This window comes from Dipodomys merriami, unplaced genomic scaffold, assembly GCF_024711535.1.
Source record: "Dipodomys merriami isolate MVZ:Mamm:240054 unplaced genomic scaffold, mDipMer1.0.p SCAF_57, whole genome shotgun sequence".
Classification (NCBI taxonomy): domain Eukaryota; kingdom Metazoa; phylum Chordata; class Mammalia; order Rodentia; family Heteromyidae; genus Dipodomys; species Dipodomys merriami.
The window spans coordinates 8422987-8444945 of record NW_027206146.1 but is presented as its reverse complement, the minus strand read 5'-3'; the positions used below and the strand labels follow the sequence as shown (position 1 = coordinate 8444945).

At 54.2% G+C, this 21959-nt stretch overlaps 2 protein-coding genes and 1 long non-coding RNA gene across 3 annotated transcripts; 1 reads left to right on the top strand and 2 right to left on the bottom strand.

The window, feature by feature from the left end:
• Positions 1–5174: 5174 nt before the first annotated feature.
• On the bottom strand, positions 5175–13470 carry LOC138812908 (optic atrophy 3 protein-like). Its single transcript, XM_070001168.1, has 2 exons — positions 13121–13470; positions 5175–6954 (listed from the first exon to the last, which is right to left on the bottom strand). The coding sequence occupies exons 1-2, from the start codon at positions 13260–13262 to the stop codon at positions 6500–6502; spliced, it is 597 nt and encodes a 198-aa protein (XP_069857269.1). The 5' UTR covers positions 13263–13470; the 3' UTR covers positions 5175–6499.
• Positions 11253–15912, top strand: LOC138812909 (uncharacterized). The gene is made up of 3 exons (XR_011367648.1): positions 11253–11331; positions 15371–15548; positions 15673–15912. It is a non-coding gene; the product is annotated as an uncharacterized lncRNA (long non-coding RNA).
• A 2918-nt stretch (positions 15913–18830) lies between these two features.
• Positions 18831–20393, bottom strand: LOC138812493 (G-protein coupled receptor 4-like). The gene has a single exon (XM_070000425.1). The coding sequence runs from the start codon at positions 20391–20393 to the stop codon at positions 19278–19280; it is 1116 nt and encodes a 371-aa protein (XP_069856526.1). The 3' UTR covers positions 18831–19277.
• Between the last annotated feature and the right edge of the window lie 1566 nt (positions 20394–21959).

The following is a 21959-nucleotide window of genomic DNA, read 5'->3' as shown; positions in this document are numbered from 1 at the left end:
CTAGCCTTGAGCAAAAGGAGCTCAGGGACAGCACTTAGACCTAGTGTTCAAGCCCCAGGACTTCCCCCCCCCAAAAAAAAATGTGTTGTAGCTTTGTCTTTTGGCATTGCACTGCATAACACAATCTCATGGTCACACAGACTCAGAAGCACAAGCTAAAGTGAGCAATGTCATCTTGGGGTATAGGGGTGACATGACTCTTCTCATTCCATTTGCCCAGGTTGCTGGAGGAAGCTGCAGCCCTGGGTATGCTTAGAAAATAATATTTGGGGGAGAGTGGCTCACACCTGTAATCTCAGCTACTCAGGAGACTCACATTGAGGATTACATTTCTAAGCCAGCCTAGACGAGAAAGTCCAGGAAACTCTTATCTCTAATAAACTACTCAAAAAAAAAAAAAAGCTGGAAGTGGAGCTGTGGCTCAAGTGGTAGTGTCATCTTTGGGCAAAAGAAGCTCAGGGATGGGGCTGGGAAAGTGGCTCAGTGGTAGAGCGCTTGCCTTGCATGCCTGAGGCCCTGGGTTCGATTCCTCAGCACCACATAAGCAAAAAGAAAAAAGCCAGAAGTGGTGCTGTGGCTCAAGTGGTAGAGCACTAGCCTTGAGCTGAAGAGCTGAGGGACAGTGCCCAGGCCCAGAGTTCAGGCCCTACAACCGGACCCAAAAACAAACAAACAAACAAACAAAAAAAAGAAGCTCAGGGACAATAGCCCAGCTCAGGCCCTAAGTTCAAGCCCCAGGACTGGTTAAAAAGAAAGTAATGTTTAGGGGGAAATAAATGACTGGAAGACAGTGTCTGTCTGTCCCCCCCCCCTTTTTTTTTTATTTTTGTCAGTTCTGGGGTTTGAACTCTGGGCCTGGGCGCTGTCCCTCAGCTCTTCAGTTCAAAGCTAGCACTCTACCACTTGAGCTGCAGCACCACTTCCTGCTTGATGCGTGGTTTATTGGATGTAAGTCTCACAGATTTTCCTGCCCTGTCTGGCTTTGAACCATGATCCTTGGATCTCAGCCTGAGTAGCTAGGATTACAGGCGTGAGTCACCTGCAGCAGGCTGTCTGTCCCTTTGTATCCTCACATTTCAGGGGCCTTTGTACAGAGTCCCTTCCAGGATGCGCTGGCTGGACACTGACCCTACTCTTGCCCCAGGCTGCTGGGACTGGCAGGTCTCAGGACTGAGTCACTGGCAGACATATGCTGTTTTCTCTCTTAATCTCTGCAAGTTTTCTTTTGTGTGACTCATGGATGGCAGAGCAGGATGGATGAAGCAAGCTGCCCTCCTGGGGAAGAGAAGCTGCTGCACACACACACACACACACACACACACACACACACACACACACACACACACACACACACACACACACACACACACACACACACACACACACACACACACACACACACACACACACACGAGGAGACATTCCACACACGGAGACATCAGCATCTTCAAAAAAAACAGCCAGGTGTGGTAGTGCACTTCTGTAATCCCAGCACTCATAATTGGAGGAAGAAGGATCTGGAGTTTCAGGTCAGTCTGGACTACATATCCAGACCCTATCTCAAAAAAATAAATGTAACACAGGAATGAGACTGAATGGGATCTTGTCTCTTCTCTGTTAGAGTCCTCCATAGCTCATGCTTCACTCAAGGTAAACGAGTCCAGTGTGTAGGTTTGGATAACATATTGTATGTGTGTATATATATGTTCTTGCCCACATATGGCTGGCCTACCACTTGATCCACAACTCCCATCTACCTTTTTACTCATTAACTGAAGACTCTCATGAACTTTTCTTCCTGGGCTGGCTTTCAACTGTGATCCTCAGATCTCAGCCTCCTTAGTAGCTGGGATTACAGGTGTGAGCCACCAGTGCAGGGTTATAGTTTTTCTTCATGAATTGGAACACAGCAAAACAGAAAATAGTACGCCTCAGTAATTATCTAGTGAAACTTTATTCCAGTGAGATATGCACACACATCACCAGGCACAACTTAATGTTACACATTACTTGACACATAACCATCTGATCCTATACTATGACTCATGGTGCATGAATTATGTAATGCCTGTAATACTCTAAAGGGAGTGCCAGTGAGCTTTTATAAAAAGGTTTACAATGGGTTAATTAGACTTCTTTATTGGGATGGAGACAGAGTTGTGTGCCATGGCTGCTGGCAGCTCTACAGAACCCAAGGGAGGGGGACATTGGCGGGGGCGTGGCTAACACAGTATGGTTGTGACACAGGCCTCAGGGGTCCGTCCCATGGGGGGCTGGAGACATGCTATAATCCTGCAGAATTGTGACAGCTGAAGCAGGTGGGCTGGCCTTTGTCAGCCCCTCACCACCTCTCTGCCCTGTTTCTGACTCCAGGTCTACAAGGCCTCCATAGATATGGAAAAATGAGTGAACATGACTGTTTCAATAAATCTTTATTGACAGTGAACAACTGGCTCCGGGCCATAAATTGTGAATCCCTGCCCTATGCTAATAGCCAGACTTTTTGGTGGTACTGGGGATTGAACTCAGGGCCTTGCACATACTAGTCGAGTATTATGTTTTGTTTGTTTTTCCAATCCAGAGACTTAAACTCAGGGCCTGGGCACTGTCCCTGAGTTCTTTTGATCAAGGTTAATGCTCTCTACCACTTGAGCCACATTGCTACTCCAGGCTTTTTCTGAATTGTTTATTGGAGATTGGAGTCTCCTTGGACTTTCCTGCCTGGGCTGGTATGGAATCATCATCCTCAGATTTCCATCTCCTGAGTAGCTAAGATTACAGGGGTGAACTTCCTCCTCCTCCTCCTCCTTTCTTTCTTCTTCCTCCTCCTCCTCCCTCCTCTTTCTCCTCTCCCTCCTCCTCTTCTTCTTTTGTGCCAGTCCTATAGCTTGCCTTTAGGGCCTAGGTGCTGTCCCTCCCTAAGCTTTTTTGCTCAAGGCTAGAGCTCTACCACTTGAGCCACAGCTCCACTTCTGACTCTTTTGTGGTTAATTGAAGAGTCTAATGGCCTTTCCTGCCTGGTCTGGCTTCAAACCATGACCCTCAGATCGCAGCTTCCTAAGTAGTTAGGATTACAAGCATAAACTACTGATGCCTGGTTCTAGGCACTCTCAGCTTTAATGAACATTTTTTGAGACAAACTTTTAGTCTAGCCTCTGCCTCCTGAAGAGCTAGGATTATAGGCGTTCATCACCATGCCTGGTCTGGAACCTCTTCTTGTTCTGGGAATATAACCTTTCTTTTTCTCTGCAGCTGCCTTCAGGGCCCATGTGGAACTTCCGCTCCTTTCTGGTTGCCAGTAACCATCCCATGCCCTCAGCACCCGGATGTGGGATTAGTTCGTGACCTGGAATGTCAGACAGTGACAGCTCAACAGGGCCTGGGGGAGAGGGAGAGATGGGAGAGGAGAAGGGGAGGCTGGGACACTGGCTGTACTTATATGAGCTGGCATAAACATTCCTGAATCATTCAGGAGGAGGAGGGGAAGCCCTACCCCTTCTACCTGAATAAGGTGTGGCAGGTGACACTGAGAACAAGTGTTTGTGTGTGTAATTGTCCCCCACTTGGCTGGGTTTCCAGCCAGACACTGAATGGGGGTAGGGCACACACTGGACCATGCAGTGTGACTTCCTCCATGGAGACAATAGATAGGCATCTAAGGTAGACTTTTTTTTTTTTTTTTTTTGGTTGTGGGGCTTGAACTCTGGGCCTGGGCGCTGTCCCTCAGCTCTGCAGCTCAAGGCGAGCGCTCTACCACTTGAGCCACTGCACCACTTGTGGTTTTCTGAGTAGTTTATTGGAGATAAAAGTCTCACAGACTTTCCTGCCCGGGCTGGCTTTGAACCTCGATCCTCAGACCTCAGCCTCCTGAGTAGCTAGGATTACAGGCGTGAGCCACCAGCGCCCTGCCCAAGGTGGACTTTTTAAAGACAGGAATAAAGAAGGCAGCAACCTGGACAAGAAACTTTGTTCACAGATTTATTTCACGCCTCTCACACAACACGGTAGCTGGTAGGAGACCAGAGCAACCAGGCACATGCTCTGGCCTCTTGCGTTTTGGGGACAGGCTTCTGCCTCCACACCCATGAGGACTGGCCACCTGTGCACCACGTGGCTGCTTCTGAAGGCTGTTGTCCCCCACCATTCCCAGGGCCAGGAGCTGGGTCTCAGACCCACATGTCACCTCTGCTCTTCCCTGCCTGGGTAAGCAAGTGACTTTGCCTCTCTGTGCCTCAGATTCCTGGAGGCGATGATGGTATGTGGGGGGGCGGTTTACAGAGCTCTTAGAACAGTGTGGAACAGGCATCTGACCTGCTTTCGTTTTGTGACCTTGCACTGATGGGCTGAGCCCAGCACCACGGGGGGCCCCCAATGTGGGTTACAATGGGGATGGGCATGGAGTCTCCCCCTAAGCTCCTCCTTTTATCCTGCTAGGCCATGCCAAGTTACGAAGCTCCTCCCTCCACAGCAGCGTCCCTGCTCCCAGAGGAGCACCGCCCCTCTGCCTGCATCTGTGGCTCCCTGAAATTTGGACCTTGTTGATTGAATGTGGGGATCTTTCTGCTGCTCCCCATTTCCCATGCATCTGGGTCTCTAGCAGAGACACACCCTATTTTCCTGTCCCATCTACCTCCCTCCCTGGGCCTTGGGTCACTCTTGGACTGAGGTGATCCCCCTGGGACTGTTTCCCAACGTGGGAAAGAACTCCCAGGATAGCTCTATGTCCTTCCCACCAGCTTTCCTGGCTCTGCTCTGGGTTTCCACGTGCTCTGGACCCGTGTTCAGGTCCCCAGATGTGTCCTTCACATGCCTTCCTCACTCTTGGGCTGCTTTGCTTTTTTGGTATGCTGGTATTTGAACTCAAGGCTTTACACTCGCTAGGCAGGCACTCTACCATGTGAGCTATGCCCAACCCAGCGAACCAGCCACACAGACTGCACACTGCTGGGTCGCCCACCTTCAGTGGTGAAGCCAGGGAAATAGGGTGCTGGGCCCAGGGGTGAGGCTGAATGACTGTGAGGTTGGCAGGAGTCTTCTGGGTGGGGGAAATGTAATGGACGGAATGGTGGACCCCTAAAGATATGTCCTCATCCTAAACCCCTGGAACCTGCTCATGTGTCTATTTAGAGAAAGTTGGGGGGGGGGAGGAGAAGGGATGGGAAAAGGAAACAAAGTAGGAGGCAACAATGCTTGTTAATGTACTCATTACCTTGCCCATGTAATTGTAACCCCTCTGTACAGTATTTTCACAATAAAAAACAAAACACTACACTAAAAAAAAAGTCTGCACTTATAATTAAGGATCTGTGTGTGTGTGTGTGTGCGCACGCGCGTGCATGTACATGCGTGCACACTGGGGCTGGGGCTTGAACTCAGGGTATGATCTCTTGGCTTTTTTTCTCAAGGCTGGTGCTCTACAAGGAGCCACAGCTCATGTCCAGCTTTTTGGAGGTTAGTTGGGAGAGTCTCACAGACCTTTCTGCTCAGGCTGGCTTCAAATGCCAATTCTCAGATCTCAGCCTCCTGAATAAGGTAAGATCACAGGTATGAGCCTCTCTGGTGGACCCTACCTTCGGAGACAGTGTTCTCACAAGAGACAGAAGAGAAGGCCACATGGATTCCGAGGTAGAGCCAGAAGGACCGGCACCAGCAAAGCTGGAGAAGGGAGTACGGCCCCTGACCACACCTAAACCGGAGCCGAAAACCCAGGCCAGTACTGGGCTGTCACTTTCTTTGGGGTAAGAAGGAACATGGGAGGTGAGCACACCTGGGGCCCGGGCCAGGCCACACAGATGCAGACAGAGGGGCGTCCACAGGAGACAGGGGTGTGGCGGTGGAACCCACCGACAAGCAGGCCCCTAAGAAGTACCACTGAAGACCACTTGGGGAGGCCAGGAAAGGATGTGCCACGGATCACAAGGCCCGGAACAAACAGCTGAGGCTGAAGCACATCTGCACTGGCCCCAGCTACAGAATCAAATTCTCCACCGTGGAGGGAGGCTGCTACTACACAGCTCTGCCACCGACTAAAGGAGGAGCGGGCGCTGGGGGGCCATTCCACTCAGGTCCCAGGAGAAGGAACTGCGACCCAGTCAAGGGGGAGATAGGATGACTTGAATCCATCCTTTTTCCTCTGTCTCAGAAGATCTGGGAAGTCCAGGCCATCCCCAGAAGTAAGGGTCCTGGGAGTGGCAGCCAGGTAGGTGACTGACTCAAGCCCTGGCTCCCTTCTGCTTTCCCAGGACCGCCTGGGGGTTGGAGGGGGGGCTGGCCTGGGTGGGGGGGATGAACACTGTGGGCCTCGGCTCAAGGGCATGAGTGCAGGATGACTCCACCGGCTGCGATGGTCTCAGGGGAGGCAGTCCCGGTCCGTAGGGATGGTGGGATGTTCGAAGGCTCAGGTGCATCCTCATCCAGTGGATTCTGATGGGATCCGCAGCCAGGGATGTGGGGGGAGAGGGTGGCGCTGGGGCGCACCGGCCACACCCAAGTCTGGCTCCTACTTCTCCGTCCGGGTGTGGGGTTGGGCGGCGGGGAGGGCGCGGTCTCGGTGGGCGTGGTCTTTGCAGGCCTGGCCCTCTCCGGCTAGGGCTGGGCGGGCGTGGCCGAGGTGGGCTTGCACCTCCTGTAGCTCGGCCCGCAGCTCGTCCAGCGCGGCCCGCGGCGCCGCCTCGCGCGCCTGCGCCTGCAGCGTCTCCAGCGCCAGCCCCAGGCGGCCCACCTCCACCCGCAGCGCCTCCCAGGCCGCCAGCCGCTCCTCCTCCTTGCGGTGCTGCTGCGTCTGCTGGCGCCAGTACTCCAGCACCAGGCAGCCGCCGCCCACCACGAAGATGGTGGCCTCGCCCAGCAGCTCGGCGCCCAGCTCGGCCGCCGCCTCCTCGTTCAGCGGTTTGATGGCCGTGCCGCGGAAGCCCATGATGCGCATCTTGGTCCGCATCTCCACCCAGTGGTACACTGCGGGGGGGGGGGGGGAGACAGGGGTCAGCGCGCTGGGGGGGGGGCTGCGGCAGGGCAGGGCAGGGCACCGCGGCTCACGCCTGCCGTCCCAGCCGCTCAGCAGGCTGAAATCTGGGGATCGCGGTTCAAAGCCAGCCCCGGGCAGGAAAACTCATGAGACTCTTCTCTCCAGTTATCCAGCCAAAAGCAGGAAGTGAAGCTGTGGCTCCAGTGGGAGGGCGACAGCCTGGACTATAAAAGACTCAGAGACAGCGCACGGGTCTGGACTACCATCCACCTACTTGTCCTCCCTGGTATCGCCGGAGACGACAGGAGTCCACCACTCTGCCCAGCCATTGAGCCTCCCAGCAGCCGGGAAGATAGATTCCTGTCACTACACCCAACCAACTGGCCGAGGTGCCGTCAAGAATGTTTCTGCTCAGCCCGGCCTTGAACTGCAATACCCCGTCTCTGCTTTCCAAGTAGTTGCAATTACAGGCTTGAGTCACCAGGTAGACTTCTCACCCAGCACTGTTTGGGGCAACTGCTTCTCTCTCTAATAGGCTTCCTCCCTCAGGTAGCCAGACTGAAAGTAGTAAACTCCTTAACAAAAGATCATTTGTAGAGATAATGACAACATATCAGATGAAAAGTATAATTATCAGTTAATAAGTTATCACCCTAGAAAACACAGCTTCCAGCCAGTCCCTGCCCTGGCTGCCTTCCCTGGATATATTATATTCCATTCAGTTTAAAGCTCACCCTAAGGGGGCTGGGAAGGTAGCTCAGTGGTAGAGTGCTTGCCCTTGCATGCATGAGGCCCTGGGTTCGATTCCTCAGCACCACATAAGCAGAAAAAGCTGGAAGTGGTGCTGTGGCTCAAGTGGTAGAGCACTAGCCTTGAGCTGAAGAGCTGAGGGACAGTGCCCAGGCCCAGAGTTCAGATACCATGACTGGCAAAAAAAAAAAAAAAAAAAAAAAGCTCACCCTAAAGTTGGACACAGTAGAACATACCTGTAGTCCCGGCACTCAAGAGGCTGAAACAGGACAGGCCCTGGTGGCTTATGCATGTCATCCGAGCTACTCAGGAGGCTGAGATCTGAGGATCGTGATTCAAAGCCAGCCTGGGCAGGAAAGTCCATGAGACTTATTTCCAATGAACCACCAGAAAACCAGAAGTGGAGCTGTGGCTCAAAGTGGTCTTGAGCAGAAAAGCTCAGGGACAGCGCCCAGGCCATGAGTTCAAGCCCCATAACTGACAGAAAAAAAAAATTATTTTTAAAGCTGAAACAGGAGGATTATGAGCTCAAGGCCAGCCTGGCTACATACTTAGGCTCTGTCTCAAAACAACAACAACCAAAAACACAACAAAGAAAACCCACGTCACCCTAAGAGTGATAACTGGATTGTGTGACCCCACAGCCAGCAGAGTGGCAGCTGCCAGTCTCTAGTGGGATGCTGCCTGCCAGCATCTGCGAATATTGTGTCCCTGTGCCTGGTCCAAAGGGTCCAGGAGGGGTTAGCCCCGCCCCTTGGCCTGGCCAATTAGAGCAGTGCATTCTCTGGGCCACAGTGATTGAGGGTTGGGGGCGTGAACCAGGCTGAGCCTCTAAGAATCAGCTCTAGAATTGTGGGAATGGCTGGGAGGAGGCATGTCTGGGGTTGCTTTGCTAGACCCTCAAAGAGAGCAACAGAAAGCTGTGAAATTTGAGTTTCACTGGCTGTTATACTACCCTTCCTAGCAAAAAGCTGGGCTGAAGGCGTGGCTCAAGTGGTAGAAAGACACATGTGCAAGCAAACTGAGTAAGGGCAAGGCCCCAAATTCAAACCCAGGTACCCACAAACCAACCAACGAATGTCGGGCCTGGGCCTGTACCACACTGCCCTGCTTCCTGTCAGCTTATCAACACCATCTCACCAGGCTGACTCCCCTGCCACTGCAGGGCACCCTGGGGCTCAAGATCTGGTCATGGGCAGTGAGGGGCAGATGGGGGGGGGGCTTCTTGAAAGAATTTTCTCCTTGAGAAGAATCTCTCTCCTGTGTCCCCCACCAAGCACCACCTTCTTGCCCCCTCAAGTATCAAAGCATGCTCAGCGCTCCAACACCCTTTTTAGATCATGATACCTGTTTGAATGCCACCTGTGAGCCAGCCACCAAACCAACCCCACCAGCCCTTGGTGGGACCCCCAGCCATGGGTCTGCCTCGGTGTCTGATTAGGATTTGCTGGCTGGTTTTCACTGAATAGGGCTGGGAAGGAACACAGAGCCTCTGTGGGCTCCAACTAGCAGGGTGCCAGGCGCCCTCTCCTGGCCACTCTGGGTATGGCAGCCAGGGCACATCTTCACAGACATTCCCAGGTTGCAAGCTAAGTTACCTTCACATGAAGGAGGAGGGCTTCTGTTCTCCTCCATGCCAAGGATGGAACCCCAGGTCTTGTACATGCTAGCGAAGAGGCTAGAGAGAGCCATGCCCCAGTGCTTTTTTGTCACAGCACTTCTAGCAGAGCCAGGCCTTCCACTGGAGATCCTCTTGCCTCAGCTGCGTGAATAACTGGGATTTGGGTCACCGGACCACAGAAAAAACTTAGAAACTCAAGGCCAAGGGCTAGGAAGGTGGCTCAGTGGTAGAGCGCTTGCCTTGCATGCATGAGGCCCTGGGTTCGATTCCTCAGCACCATATAAGCAGAAAAAAAAAAAAAAAGCTGGAAGTGGCACTGTGGCTCAAGTGGTAGAGCACTAGCCTTGAGCTGAAGAGCTGAGGGACAGCGCCCAGGCCCAGAGTTCAGGCCCCACGACCAGACAAAAAAAAAAAAAAAAAAAAAAACTCAAGGCCAAACCCCAACTAAGGCCTATGCAGAATGCCCAGTGGGTGGGAAGACCATTAATGCAAATACAGGAAAATATTTGTCCTATGAGCAAAGAAGCACGAAAAACACCCATCTGTAGTTTTAAAATTATTGTTAACATTCCTTTTCATTTCTTTCTTTTCTTTTCTTTCTTTTTTTTTTTTTGCCAGTCTTGGAGCTTGAAATCAGGGCCTAGGCACTGCCCTTGAGCCTCTCGGTGCTCAAGGCTAGTACTCTACCACTTGAGCTACAGCACCATATCCGGCTTTTTCTGTGTATGTGGTACTGAGGAATCGAACCCAAGGACTCATGCATGCTAGGCAAGCACTCTACCGCTAAGGCACCCTCCCAGCCCCATTCCCTTTCATTCCTGAGTCTGTGGTTACAATACAGCCCTATGGTAGATGATGGAAATGACTATGAATGCGCACAGGCATGGGAAGAGACCGCCCTGAACATCTTGAGAATACAGATGTCTGAAATCACCAGCAACAGCCTGGCTGTCACACCCCACAACCGACGTGCCACTCTGGACATTATAAATAGATTCCCAGGAAGTGATTTTCAAACACTGGTCCACTCTGGACCCCAAAGCCACTTACCCCTCTGTCCCGCCCCCCATGGGCTACATGCCCCATCATCGTGAGGCTGAGCTTAACTAGATGTTTGGCCTCTCTTTCTCTGTTTTGTGCAGGGACACAGCCAGCAACAGCACAGCGGGAACTGGAGGGTGGGAACTAGAGGAGGAAGCAGTCTTGGCCTCCAGCAGCAATGGCATGGGAGAAGAGGCTCTGTGGTATCTTCCTAGCCAGGACTAAGAACCAGAACAAAGAATCTGTGCTCTGAGCCACGTCCTTCATACCCACAGCCTCATTCTGTGCCCACCCACATCTGGTCAATGTAGCAAAGGAGCTTGAGGGACAGTAAACTACTGGACATGATCACACAAGTAGGAAGTGGAGGTGCCCAGGTCTAAACCCAAGAGTCTGCTCTGCTAGGCAGTCTTCAGTGGCCAGGGTCAGGGTCTGTGTCAGAAGCTGTTCAGATTGTCAGCACCAGACTTGGGGGGGGGAGCAGGAGGAGGACATCAGCATCCCTGCTAGAGAGACTGACTGAAGAGGAAGGAAGGAACCAACCCAGGGTCCCAACATGCAGGTGAGCCTCCTGAGGACTCCAGATGGGGTGTGGCTCAAGGGTAAAGCATGGCCCTACTATGGGCAAATCAATGGCTTCATTCCATCCCCAGCACCTACTCCCCAAAAAAGTACAGAATATATACATAAAACAGGTATTTATAAAGGCTCAGTGTCATAAGGACTGGGAAATAAAACCCCTGTTATGAAATGTCCAGTGCACAGTGCCTAATGATGTCATACCCACTACACAGAAGAGGACACTGAGGCTGAGAAGGACTAAAGGCTCTGCTCAAAGTCACTAGCCTGAGAAACCATGTCAGAATGACTCCACACGCCATCTTCCCCACAGCCCTCCAGGTCGTGGGGCTTGAACTCTGGGCCTGGGCACTGTCCCTGAGCTCTTCAGCCCAAGGTAAGTGTGCTACTACTTGAGCCACAGCTCCACTTCTCGTTTTCTGGTGGCTAATTGGAGATGAGTTTCACAGACTTTCCTACTGGGTCTGGCTTTGAACTGATCCTCAGATCTCAGCCTCCTGAGTAGCTAGGATTACAGGCATGAGCCAGTGTCACCCAGCACAAGCTATCTTTTTGGGGGGAGGAGGGTGCTGGTACTAGAACTTCAAATCAAGGCCTGGACACTATCCCTTAGCTTTCTTACTCAAGGCTGGCACTCAACCACAGCTTCACTTCTGGCTTTTTGGTGATTAACTGGAGATGAGAGTCTCACGGACTTTCCTCCCTGACTGGCTTTGATCCATGATCCTCAGATCTCAGCCTCCTGAGTTGTTAGGATTACAGTCATGACCACTGGTGCCCAGCTTTCACAAACCATAACAGGAAGACAAGTCACAATATTTGGGGGAAAGGTAGAAGCAGGAAGCAATCAAGTCTGGAATCTAGAGTTCAAGCCCCACCTCTGGCACAGTCCACCCCTGTGAGGGCAGCAATCCTTCTCACCCCCAAGACCTCAGTCATTCCTTTTATAAACATCAGCAAGTCACCTCTCTAACCTGGCCAACACCAGAAGGTGATGACAACTGGTATGAAACACATTCTGTGACTCACAAACCCCAACACTTTCCTATTCTGGATTTCAGGCCCAGGCAGAAAGACAAAAACCAAAGGACAAAGATGTCTTGGCATTTGCACATGCGCCTTCCTCTGCCTCAACACTGTCCCTGTTGTCTGGGGTGGGGGGGGAGGGGGGTTGATACCCTTCAGGTCCACTCCTACATCTCCTCTGCCTGAAAGTCCTTCCTGACAGCACTGTCCACCGGGACTGTCACTAATGAGAGCTGACTCTGTCCCCAGTGAACAGCTGACAGAAGTAATGGGTGGGTGGATGTGGAGGCTTGCTACCCCCAAAAGTTATATTCACTTATCTCTTATTCCCAGAGCACGCTGATCATCTTTTGACAGTAGGTCATCGTTTGGGCGTTGGCTATACCCATCAGATCTCGGCTCAGACAGACCCTTCTGGGGAGGGGGGGGTGTCCCATGCCTGGGGCCCGCGGGCTCCTCTGAGCTCCAGTGCACGCTGGGATGTGACTGATTGATCTAGAATATGTATCTGCCAGGTGTCCACCGAAAGGCCTGTCTAGGCAGTCTACTGAATGAATGCACTGCGTCTGAACTTATTAACAAATATACGGATAAACTTGCCAGATTTTTGAAGACACGCCCCCAGACCCCAAACTTCACCCTCAACTCACGCCTGGCGTAAAACTAGGGCACTCGTGTATTCTAAGTGTATGACATACAAGCACATCCCATGACAAGAGGGAAATTGAGGAACGGGTGGCTTTGGGGGAGCAAAACCGCCCAAGGATGGCTCGGCAAAGCACCCCAGTTGGGTTTCCCCCCAGTCCCACCTATGGCTCCTTTCTGTTCCGGAAAGGCCCGCCCAAATTGAGCCGGTTTCCCCAACTATTGGCTCGTCTAGACGTCAGTCTCCACAAACTCTCTTCTTCTATTGGCTGGCGTTTACAACGCGCGTGCTAATGCCTTGTCCCGCCCCTTGTCCCAAGCCCGCCTTCGCTATTGGGTTACACAGACGCCTTTCTCCCAGAGACCCTCCCTTATTGGCCGCAGGACTTTGCCGGTTCAGGCTGTGATTGGTCACAGGTAGAAGTCCATCCCCTAAGTAACCACCTGAAACGGGCTGGAGAATGGGAAGGTTGGAGGGACGTGGGGTCACTCACGCTGAGCCGGCGGAAGGCAGATGTAGGTCTTGAAGAACTCGCTGCGGCGAGCGGCCGCCTTAATTCGGTTGGCAAGCGGCTTACTGACCTGCCGGATGCCCAAGTAGAGCAGCTTCGCCATCGGGAACGCGCCCACCACCATCTTGGCGGTCGCACGGAGCACGCGCAACCTAGCTGACGGGGCGGGGCGGCTCCGACCTCTCCACTCTTCCCCCGCCCGCGGGAGGGCCGTGCGTGCCCACGTACATGCGTGCGTACGTACGCTCCAGGAGGGAAGGGGTAACTGCAGGGGCGCCCCTGACGTCACCGCGTCGACGCCGACGTCCCTGCGTCCGTGCGCTAAATATGCAAATATACGGCGGAAGTGAGGGGATCAGTGGGCGGTGCCGTTAAACGGCTGCTCGCTCACGGGAGCGGGTAATGGATTCTCATTCCCGCCTCGGCTGACGTCACCGCGCTGCTCTGTGACGTCAAGCGCTGAGTCGGTTTCCCCGCCCAAAGGAGGTTTCTTGATAGTCCTAATTAGGTTTAATGAGTCCCCAATAATCCATCTTCCAAAATTTAGAGCTCTCACGAGGATGAGAGAGGAAATGGGCCGTGTGTCACCCGGATCTTGGAATCCCAATTCTCCCTCTCCCCGTTTACGCGCTGTGTGACCCAGGGCCAGTGACTCAACCTCTCAGAGCATCAGTATTCCTGTTTCTAGTATTCCCGTTTCTAGCCTTACAGGGTTGTTGGCTTTATGTGAAAATATGACTTTTAAAACCTTTTTTAAAAAAATGAACTATACCACTTGTGGGTGGGAATTGCCAGGCCGCTGGAGGACAGAGGCAGCTGAGAAAAGCCACTTCCTTATACACCACCTTCCCAGTCGTCCTTTGGGGGCACTAGCCTGAAACTGCTCAAACTCGGAAAACAAAAGTTCCTGCTGACCCAGCCATATACAACCAACCTTACAGGAATGGGAGGAAAAATCTGGGAAGGGTGACATTGCCCAAAAAGGTATGTATAGCTGGGCCCAGTGGCTCACACCTGTCATCCTAGCTGTTCAGGAAACTGAGATCTGAGGATCGTGGTTCAAAGCCAGCCTGACTTTTTTTTTGTCGGTCATGGGGCTTGAACTTTGGACCTGGGTGCTGCCCCTCAGCTCTTCAGCTCACACTCGACCGCTTGAGCCACAACACCACTTCTGGTTTTTTGATGATTTATTGGAGATAAAGAGTCTCACGGGGGCTGGGAAGGTGGCTCAGTGGTAGCGTGCTTGCCTTGCAGGCATGAGGCCCTGGGTTCGATTCCTCAGCACCATGTAAGAAAAAGCCGGAAGTGGTGCTGTGGCTCAAGTGGTAGAGCACTAGCCTTGAGCTGAAGAGCTGCGGGACAGTGCCCAGGCCCAGAGTTCAGGCCCCACAACCGGACCCCCCCAAAAAAGAAAAAGAGTCTCACGGACTTTCCTGCCCAGGCTGGCTTTGAACCGTGATCCTCAGATCTCAAGCCTCCTGAGTAGCTAGGATGACAGGCGTGAGCCACCGAGGCCAGGCTGTTTTTTGTTTTTTCCTTAAATGTGTGTGTGTGTGTGCGTGCGTGCGTGCGTGCATGCGCACACACGTGTATGTGTGTGTGTGTGTGTGTGTATGTGTGTGTTGCTCTGGGATGGAAGCCAAGAGCTACACACACACACACACACACACTTGTGTGTGCCTGCGGGGTGTGGCACATGTCCTCTGGGCCTGCAGAGATTGATGGCCCTGCCCCTGGGCTGATCGGCGTCCTCAGGCAACCCCACTTCCTCCTCTAGAGGGTGAGGGTCCCCAGGGAGCTGGCTCTGGAAGGACAAGTCCTGGGCTGTTGTCCCTTACCCAGCGGGGAGCAAAATCTTATAAACAAGGGCAGGCCTGGGCTGAAATTCCTGCTTGGTGGGGTGTGCGGTGGGTAGTTAGAAGGAGAGGCAGATGGACAGCTGGGCAGAGGAGGTGGGAGAAGGACTCCAGGGCTCTCCTCCACTGTCCCCAGGTATCTAGTGCCCTTCAGTAAGCACTAAGAGACCTGTGAGATGTCAGAAGTCCTCCCTGTAATGATGGTAGCTGGGCATGGTGCTGCACATCTGTAGTCCCAGAATTGGGGATGCAGAGGCAGGAAGATTGGAAGTTCCTGGCCAGCTTGGGCTACACAGGGAGATCTACACATATGGGGTGTGTGTGTGTGTGTGTGCCCACACTTGTCTGAATTATGGCCATAGGAATCTCTTCCCAGAATCCCTTCTGAATGAGACATGAGAGAGCCTGGGTCTTGGGACCAGTCCTGTCTTCATTTGCCAACTGAGGCTGGAGGGAAGAAAGAGTTTGCCCAAAGTTCCAGAAAAAAGCAAGACAGAGCTGAGGCGGAACCCCAGGACTGCCGCGGGCAGCCTCACAGCACAGTAGCTGCTCAGGTTTTTGGGTTTCTTTTTTCCTTTCATTATTGGGGTTTGAACCCAGGGCCTTGTGCATGGTCAGCAAACACTCTAACACTTGAGCCCTATCCTCAGCCCTTTCATTCACCTGTTTGTTTTTCAGGAGCTCCCTACTTTCTCTGGGTTGATCATGAACCTCAAGATCCTCCCACCTCAGACTCTTGAGAATCTGGGATGATCCACGCGGAGCACCACCATGCCCAGTTTATGGATTGAGATGAGGTCTTTAATTTGACTTGTTTGTTTTCCCCCTTGGGCTGGAACTTCCATCCTCCCGTCTCAGCCTCTTGAGTAGCTGGGGTTTCAGGCATGGGTTACTGCACCCAGCCACCAATAAATGTTTCTTGACTGGTTGGGGAATGAGCATCTGATGGAAATGTGCAGTGGCCAGGCTGCCCTGTGATAGCAGGGGGGTTGGGGGCGGGAGGGGGCGGTGTCTGTTCAGAAGCAGTTTTCTGGGGTGGACAAGTGGTAGGACTTCCCAGAACCCTCTCCTCCCTCCTCCCCCCATGCCATAAATGTTAGTCATTAAGTGCACTTTTCCATGCCCCTCTTCCCACTGCTTCCTTTGTCTTACAAGTGTTCCAGGAATCTCTTCTGAGAATATGTGTGTGTGTGTGTGTGTGTGTGTGATCCATCTTCCTGTCTCAGCGGCTTGTTTATACACCTGTGAGCTCTTGGGAAAGGGACAATGCATATGAATCCAGGTGTTTGGTAAGGGCATGGCAGTGCCCTCCTGTAATCCCAGCACTGGGGAGGCAGAACCAGGAGGATGCCCAGGCTGCGAAGGTGGTAGAGCACTTGCCACGCATGCACGAGGCCCTGGGTTTGATTCCTCAGCACCACCTAAGTAGAGAAAGCTGAAAGTGGTGCTGTGGTTCAAGTGGTAGAGCTGAAGAGCTGAGGGACAGCGCCCAGGCCCTGACTTCAAGTCCCATGACCAACAAAAAAAAATACAAACACAAGAGCCGGGAGCATGGCTCAGGTGGTCGATCGCCTGCCGGGCACATGGGAAACCTTGGTTTCCAGCCCCAGTATTGGGTGGGGAAAAAAAAACAGAACACAACCCTTAGCGCTCCCTTCTGCTGTCCTTCCGGGTGACTGGACAGGGGCAGTTTCTGCTGACCTGAGGCCAGGGAGGGAGGGGTCCCTCCAGCAGGGCAGGCTTCCCCAGCCCCCTTGGGGTGTGTGGGAATAGACAGATGGGGGGAGGGGGAGCCGGGGTGACCTTGGCAGTGCGTCATCTACTGATGCCTGAGCTCTTAGTTCATTCCCAGAGGCCTTCTCTACCCCCCCCCCCCCGTCTCCTTTTCCCAGAATGCCATTGCACAGTGCCACTGGCCTGGGCCCTGGCCTGCTCCCTGCTCTGTCCACAACCCCTTACACCCATCCATCCCCAACACCTGCAGCCAGCCCACCAGCCCCTGGCATCCACCAGTACCTCCCATCCATCCATCTGTCCATCTGTCTTCCACTAAACCCACCCCCCCAGGCCAGGTCATCAGGCAGATTTGTGTGACTCCGTACGGCCCGCCTGGGGCCCCCTCCTTCCAGTCCCATCTCCCATCTTTGCCCTTCCGATTCTCCCTGTAATCCACTCCCACACAATTCACACACACACTCTCTGACCCCAGGGCCTTTGCACTTGTGTCCTCTGCTCTGCCCGAATGCTTAGCCACAGAGCTGACTGCCCGGCCTCCTGCCACCTTTGGGTCTTGGCTCCTAAACCACCTCGGTGGTCCTTCCCCTGTCCCCTTTGTCTCCATCAGGCTTCAGGTTGCCCTCTGTCCCCCTTAACTGCCTCAGTTTCCTTCCTTTCTAGTGCTTTTGGGGGGGGTGGGCAGGGGACAGTACTGGGGTTTAAATGGGCCCTGAGCTTGCTAGGCAAACACTTGAGTCATGCCTCCAGCCCTTGATTTTTTTTTTGGGGTCCGGTCATGGGGCCTGAACTCTGGGCCTGGGCACTGTCCCTCAGCTCTTCAGCTCAAGGCTAGCGCTCTACCACTTGAGCCACAGCACCAGTTCCGGCTTTTTTCTTTTTGCTTATGTGGTGCTGAGGAATCGAACCCAGGGCCTCAGGCATGCAAGGCAAGCGCTCTACCACTGAGCCACCTTCCCAGCCCCAGCCCTTGATTTTTACCTTTTAGAAGAACATTTGGCTCATTTCCTCAGCCCCTAGTGCAGGAGCTATGGTCCCCAAACAGCAGCAGGATCTAGGGGCTCATGAGGGCTCACTGTGTCCGCTAACACTGCCAGACCAGGAGGACAATAGTTTAAGTCAGTTGTGAGAGCCAGATGCAGTGGTGCACTCTTGTCATCCCTACACTCAAGAGGCTGGAGGATCAGGAGTTCCAAGCCATCCTGGAACCTCAAAAGAAAACAAAAAGCTGGGTGCCTATGGCTCACGCCTGCCATCCTAGCTACCCAGGAGGCTGAGACCTGAGGATCACAGTTCAAAGCCAGCCCAGTCAGGAAAGTCCATCAGACTCTACTCAGAAAAAGCTGGAAGTGGTGCTGTGGCTTAAGTGGTAGAGTGCTAGTTTTGAGCCAAAGAAGCTCAGGGAGAGTGCCTAGGCCTATATAGTTCAAGCCCCATGACAAAAAAAAAAAAAAGCAAATTGGGTGGGCTGGGCTACTCACACCTGTAATCCTGGCTATTCAGAAAGTGTCCATTGGAAGGATCATAGTTTTTTTTTTTGGGGTCCGGTCGTGGGGCCTGAACTCTGGGCCTGGGCGCTGTCCCTCAGCTCTTCAGCTCAAGGCTAGCACTCTACCACTTGAGCCACAGTGCCACTTCGGCTTTTTTCTTTTTGCTGAGGAATTGAACCCAGGGCCTCATGCATGCAAGGCAAGCACTCGACCACTGAGCCACCTTCCCAGCCCCGGAAGAATCATAGTTGAAGGCAGGTCTGGGCAAAAAATTTTAAAAGACCCCATCTCAACAAATAAAAGGCTGAGCACAGTGAGTAAAACTTCCCACCCCAGCTACAAGAATGGAATGGTTAACAGGAGGATCATGATCCAAACCAGCCAGGCACAAAACACCCTATTGGAAAAATGATGAATCTAAAAAGAACTAGAGGGTGGGAGGAACTTCTGCATTAGAGAACTTGCAGCGAGACCTGTGCAGGCACCTGACCTCAAACCCCAGTACTGTTGAAAAAAGAAAAGAAAAAGAAAAAGTGAGTTTTTCAGGGGATTATGGGTGGAAGAGGATGGTTGAGCAGCAACACAACAGGCTCGGTCCTGTCTTTTCTCGTATTTTATATTTTATTTTCTTGGTGCTGGGCCTGAGGCCTGGACTCGAGCCCTGGGCGCTGTCCCTCCGTTTGCTCTTTTTCCCTTCTGTTCTTTTTCTTGCATGCTGGTGGTAGGGCTTGAACTCAGGGCCTACCTGGGTGCTCCCCCTTAAGTATTTTTTTCACTCAAGGCTGGCACTCTACCACTTGAGCCACTTTTCCCTTTTCCGGCTTTGTGCTGATTAACTGGAGATACAAAAAGAAGTCTCAGGGACTCTCCTGCCGGGCTCTGCCTTTGAAACTCCATCCTCAGCGCTCAGTCTCCGGTAGTAGCTAGGCTGACAGGCCCAGGAGCCATAGGTGCCTCATGAATATTCACGAGCCCGGCCCCTGCTCATGAATATGTACAGCGGTGGCTTCCGCGCGCATTTGCACGCTCATTTGCATACACCCACCGGGCCAGGGAGGGTCACTGGGTGGGCGGCAGCAGCGCCCAGGCCTGTACCTGCTCCCCCGCGGCGTCGGGGGTTTCCAGGCCCCCCGCGGCCTTGGCGCCTTTGCAGACGGCCGGCAGCGGCGGCGGCGGCGGCGGCGGCAGCGGCAGCGCCTCCAGGGCGGTGGCGGCGGCGGCGGTCACCTCCCGGGGCGGGTGGCCGGCCAGGAGGCGCAGCAGGTGGTGCAGGGCCCGGGCGACGTCCCCGCGGGCGCCGTCGTGCACCAGGCAGTAGAGGATGGGGTCGGCCACGCAGTTGAGGCTGGTGACGGCGAGCGAGCCGTGGTAGGCGGCGAAGACGCGCTCCTCCAGGCGGCAGTCGCCGGGGCGGCCGAGGCGCGCGGCGCTGCGGGACAGCAGCAGCGCGTGGTAGGGCGCGAAGCAGAGCAGCGCGATGGCCAGCAGGCCGAGCGCCAGGCGGCGGATGCGCGCCTTCTCGCGGCGCTCGGTGGACACGCTGGCCCGCACGGCGCGCAGGATGCCGCGGTAGCACAGCAGCATGAGCGCCCAGGGCGCCAGGAAGCCCACGAACACGCGGTAGAGGTTCATCCAGGCCACCCAGGCCTCCATGGGGAACTTCTCGAAGCAGAAGGTGTGGTTGTAGCGGTCGCGGAAGAGCTCGTCGTGGAAGAGCGGCGCGGAGTTGGCGCCCAGCTCGGTGGCCCAGACCACGGAGCTGACGGCCACGGCGGTCTTGACGCGGCGCAGGCGCGCGAAGCGCAGCGGGTGCGCCACGGCCAGGTAGCGGTCCACGGAGATGCAGCACAGGAACGCCATGCTGATGTAGATGTTGGTGTAGAAGACGAAGCCGAAGAGCTTGCACGAGCCGGGCCCGTGGATCCAGTTGTCGTGGTGCAGGAAGTAGTCGGCCCACAGCGGCAGCGAGCCGATGTACAGCAGGTCGGCCACGCTCAGGTTGAGCAGGTACACGCCCAGCTCGTTGCGCTGCCGCACCTGCTGCGCCGCCGCCCACAGCGCCAGGCAGTTGGTGGGGAGCCCCACGCCGATCACCAGCGCGTACAGCGACGGCGGCAGCAGGTGGTCCACGCGCGCGTCCACGCGGCAGCCCTCCCCGGTGCGGTTGCCGCCCATCGCGGGGCCGCCGGGGCCATGGGAGGGGGGGGACCCCGGGCCCCCCCCACGCCCACACACCCCACCCCACACTCACCCACCCACCCACCCGCCTCAAGGTGACATGGCTGGGGGGGGAGGGAAGTGATGGAGAGGTGGGGAGGGGGGGGCAGGCAGGGTTGAAGGGGGCCTCTCCTTTCCCCCAAGGGGGATACGGGCCGGAAGGGTGGGGAGCAAATGGGAGCCCCAGGAAAGTTGGGAGAAGCGGTGTTTATGGGAGAAAGACGATCATGGCTGGAGGTGAGTGTGGCCTGACTCAAGATAGAATGTTCTGGAAGACGCAGGAAATCTACTGGATCTTAGGATAAAAAAGACAGAGAGAGGCAAGGCCTCTACTCAGCTGCTAGCATATTAACTCCACCCCAGCAGGAAGGGGACCGTAGGAAAAGAAGGGGTACCCCCTCCCGTGGGGGAGAGGGGGCTCCCTCTGGGGACTGCAGGAAGGGCTATGAGAAGACAGGAAGGGAAGGGGAAAGAGATGGGGGGGGGAACTCAAGTTTTGTCCTGGTGGAGCACAAGGGGTTGGGATGAAGTGGCCCCCAACTCACAACCCGCCCTGATCTCGAAGGGCCTGTGGGGAGAGAAGACAGGTGTGAGTCAGGTGCCCCTCCCCCATGAATCCAGAACAATGCCCAGACAATGCCCACTAAGACAGATTTTTTTTCCCCTCCAAAATAGATGTTAATCGCAATAACATTTATTCCCTCTCCCCTCCCACTTTCCCAAATGACAACACCTCCCAGGGGGCTGCACCCCTGTGTTTAGGTAATTCCAGTGGGGTCCCTCCCAGGGGAAGGGGGATGGGATCCATCAAAGCCCTATCCCACTCCCCCCCCCAGGGTTTTCAAATAGCTGCTGCTGGTACCCCAGATTTCCCGAGGCCTCGGCCCTGTGGAGATGGGGTGGGTAGGGCTTGTTCCTGGCTGAGATCTGCCTGTCATCCATGGAACCCCCACCCCACCCCTCCACCACACCCCACGATCCTTCCAACCTAGAGTGTGTGCACAGACCAGTCTCTAGCAGCCAGAGGAAGGAAACTCCCCTGGGGCCAATTTCCTCCACGGACCAGGCCTGGCCCCCAGACCACCTGTGTCTTATCTGGAGATGCTGGTGTGGGGCAGGGACCTGGCAGGTGCTCTCTGACAGACCGACAGACAGACAACCTGCTCTTCACCTGACATCTGCCCACCATTCAGTGTCCCTGGAATCAACAGGGAACCTGAGACTTGCACAACGCCACCAGCCCCTATGTGACAACTGGGTGTGGGGTTGTTCCTGACCTTTTTCTGGGACAGATGGGGAAACTGAGGCCGGGAGCAGTGAGCTGTGACCTAAGTCACAGGAGGGGAATCTCCTTGCTGGCCAATGGAGATCTCCCCTGCCATTACCCTCTAGCCACTTTTTCACATCTTTCTGCAGGGGTGGGGTGTATCTCAGACCCCTTTGAGAATATGCTGGAGTATTTGGGCCTTCTACACATATGTTAAAAAAAAAAAAAAAAGCATCACCAGGTGCCTGACTCACACC

Bases quoted from the DNA above. Each gene is read 5' to 3' on its own strand.
- LOC138812908 (XM_070001168.1), bottom strand. From the start codon at position 13,262: ATGGTGGTGGGCGCGTTCCCGATGGCGAAGCTGCTCTACTTGGGCATC. The intron at 6,955-13,120 runs GTGAGTGACCCC...CCCCCCCCGCAG, and splicing joins CTGCCTTCCGCCGGCTCAGC to TGTACCACTGGGTGGAGATG.
- LOC138812493 (XM_070000425.1), bottom strand. From the start codon at position 20,393: ATGGGCGGCAACCGCACCGGGGAGGGCTGCCGCGTGGACGCGCGCGTG.